Source organism: Stereum hirsutum, assembly GCF_000264905.1.
Source record: "Stereum hirsutum FP-91666 SS1 unplaced genomic scaffold STEHIscaffold_132, whole genome shotgun sequence".
Lineage (NCBI taxonomy): Eukaryota > Fungi > Basidiomycota > Agaricomycetes > Russulales > Stereaceae > Stereum > Stereum hirsutum.
In genome coordinates, this window is record NW_006763262.1 from 490 (window position 1) to 2,329 (window position 1,840).

Here is a 1,840-nt window from a genome sequence, read left to right on the forward strand (position 1 = left end):
TCAGGTAAGCTTGTGTGCCTGAAAACCAACATGACTACCTCCTCCCTCTCCTCCACCTCTCCCCCTCTCTCTACCATCCCAATTCATATCTAACATCTCATTCCTATCCATATACTTCATTTCTAGAAAGTTTGGTTCAATTTGGACCATGGGTTGGCCCTGGGCAGCAAAATGGCATGTGGCCCATCCTACCCTCTTCCAATTTCGCTTTTTTCTCTTTTCTGGAGATGATGCAGAGTTCTCTGATGGATTGGAAAGGACCTGATAGGTGAGTACTAATGTTTCTAGCTTTAATTTCGCTTCTGAAAGCCCCAGAAGTTGTGTTACAGGTCCATGTTGGTGCCACATCACCCCTACCCTCCCTCACCTCCTCCCCATCCATCCAGCCCTTCCACTAACCCAAACAACTTTTGTGCCATCATTCCCAGACTCCCTCTATACTATCCAGCTGTCCTCATCCCTCTCCCTCCACTGGTTCACTCACAATAGCCTACTGCCCTGCCAGCCTCCCAAGCCCAACACTCAGCCCAGCTCTTCCTAGCCCTCTGGCTCGGGTTTTTTGTGTTTGGAAAGTATCTATGGACCTATATGAGTTTGGCCATGGTGAGATTTCGCTTATTTATCCATTCATTCCTTTCCTATGGCCACCTTCTCCTCCTACCCCTTCCCACCTCCTCCTACCCCTCTAAAGTAGCAGGAACCTTTGATCCTGCTCTCTTTTCTATCTGTATACTTCCCTAGCCTATCTATCTACATGAAAGATCCCTCTCTGTCCCTATTCCTGTACTGTAGAGTTTTCTAGAGCCTGTATTTTGTAATTAGAGTAAAAATGCGAAATATATTCGAGTTCTACCCTTTTCTGTAGTTTTCCTGGTGTGATCAGAGGTTGTATGAGTAAGGTATAGGTATATGAAGCTCAACAGCTCATATCTGAGATGGTCCAGCTGCAAAACAAGTGCAGGACCTGGGGGAAAGTAGGGCCACACCAGGGCCACAAAATACGAAAAAATCGAGATAAATTAGTACAGGCTATAGATTAGGGTCTAATAAAATTCTATTTAGTAGATTTATACTGTAGATACATGTACTATATACATAGTCAGGTCAGAACTGATAATATGCTGAGGGAGGAGGGAGGGTAGGGCTGAGCTACAAGGGCTAGTGCCATACTATAGGCCAAGGCCGAACAGGAAACCCAAGTCTAGGGCAAGAAAAGCCGAAAAGGCAAGCCCATTAATAATAAATGATGGGCAAGCGTCCAGATTAGGAGAAACCAAGATCATCAGACAGGTCCGACGGCTTCCCTGGCTGAGTAAGCAGAAGAAGCAAGGAAGCACTGCCAGGTAACAACGGAGGGACTCCGCTGGAATTACAATGTGATGGACGGGACTTCTGGCTTCACATTGTAATGCCCCTGCACGTTCTGGTGTATCAGATGATGATAGAAAGATCATCACCATTGAGGTTCAGCTGGATAAGAGGGATCGGGATGAGAAGCATGGTTGGACTATCGCCCAGCCAGGGATGGAGCCGACTAGAAGAAGCTCTAGGATCATTATCGAGATCTCTTTCCGAAGCAGGGATCATTAGGGGAATGTATTGAGGCTCTATAATGCGCTGGCTTCCCTTAGCAATGATGTGGGTGAGTGTCTTTTCAGTCCGGTTGCGCGAAAAATGCTGTCCCTGACCAATCTCCTTAGGCATAACCGCCCCGCGAACAAGCCGATCCATACATGATGCCTGGAAAAACTTAATGCGAGTACACCGAAGTCTCGCAGAACGCCGCCGTGTTCATGAACTTCATGAGCTCTATTAAATGGACGATGTGGGTCGACATGTG

The 1,840-nt window shown here is 46.9% G+C and overlaps 1 protein-coding gene across 1 annotated transcript; it reads right to left on the reverse strand.

Moving 5' to 3' along the window:
* Positions 1-1,431: 1,431 nt before the first annotated feature.
* STEHIDRAFT_164169 (uncharacterized protein) lies at positions 1,432-1,731 on the reverse strand (the record flags this gene model as incomplete). Its single annotated transcript, XM_007311890.1, has 1 exon — positions 1,432-1,731. One exon carries the CDS (start codon positions 1,729-1,731, stop codon positions 1,432-1,434), a length of 300 nt encoding a protein of 99 aa, XP_007311952.1.
* Positions 1,732-1,840: the final 109 nt, after the last annotated feature.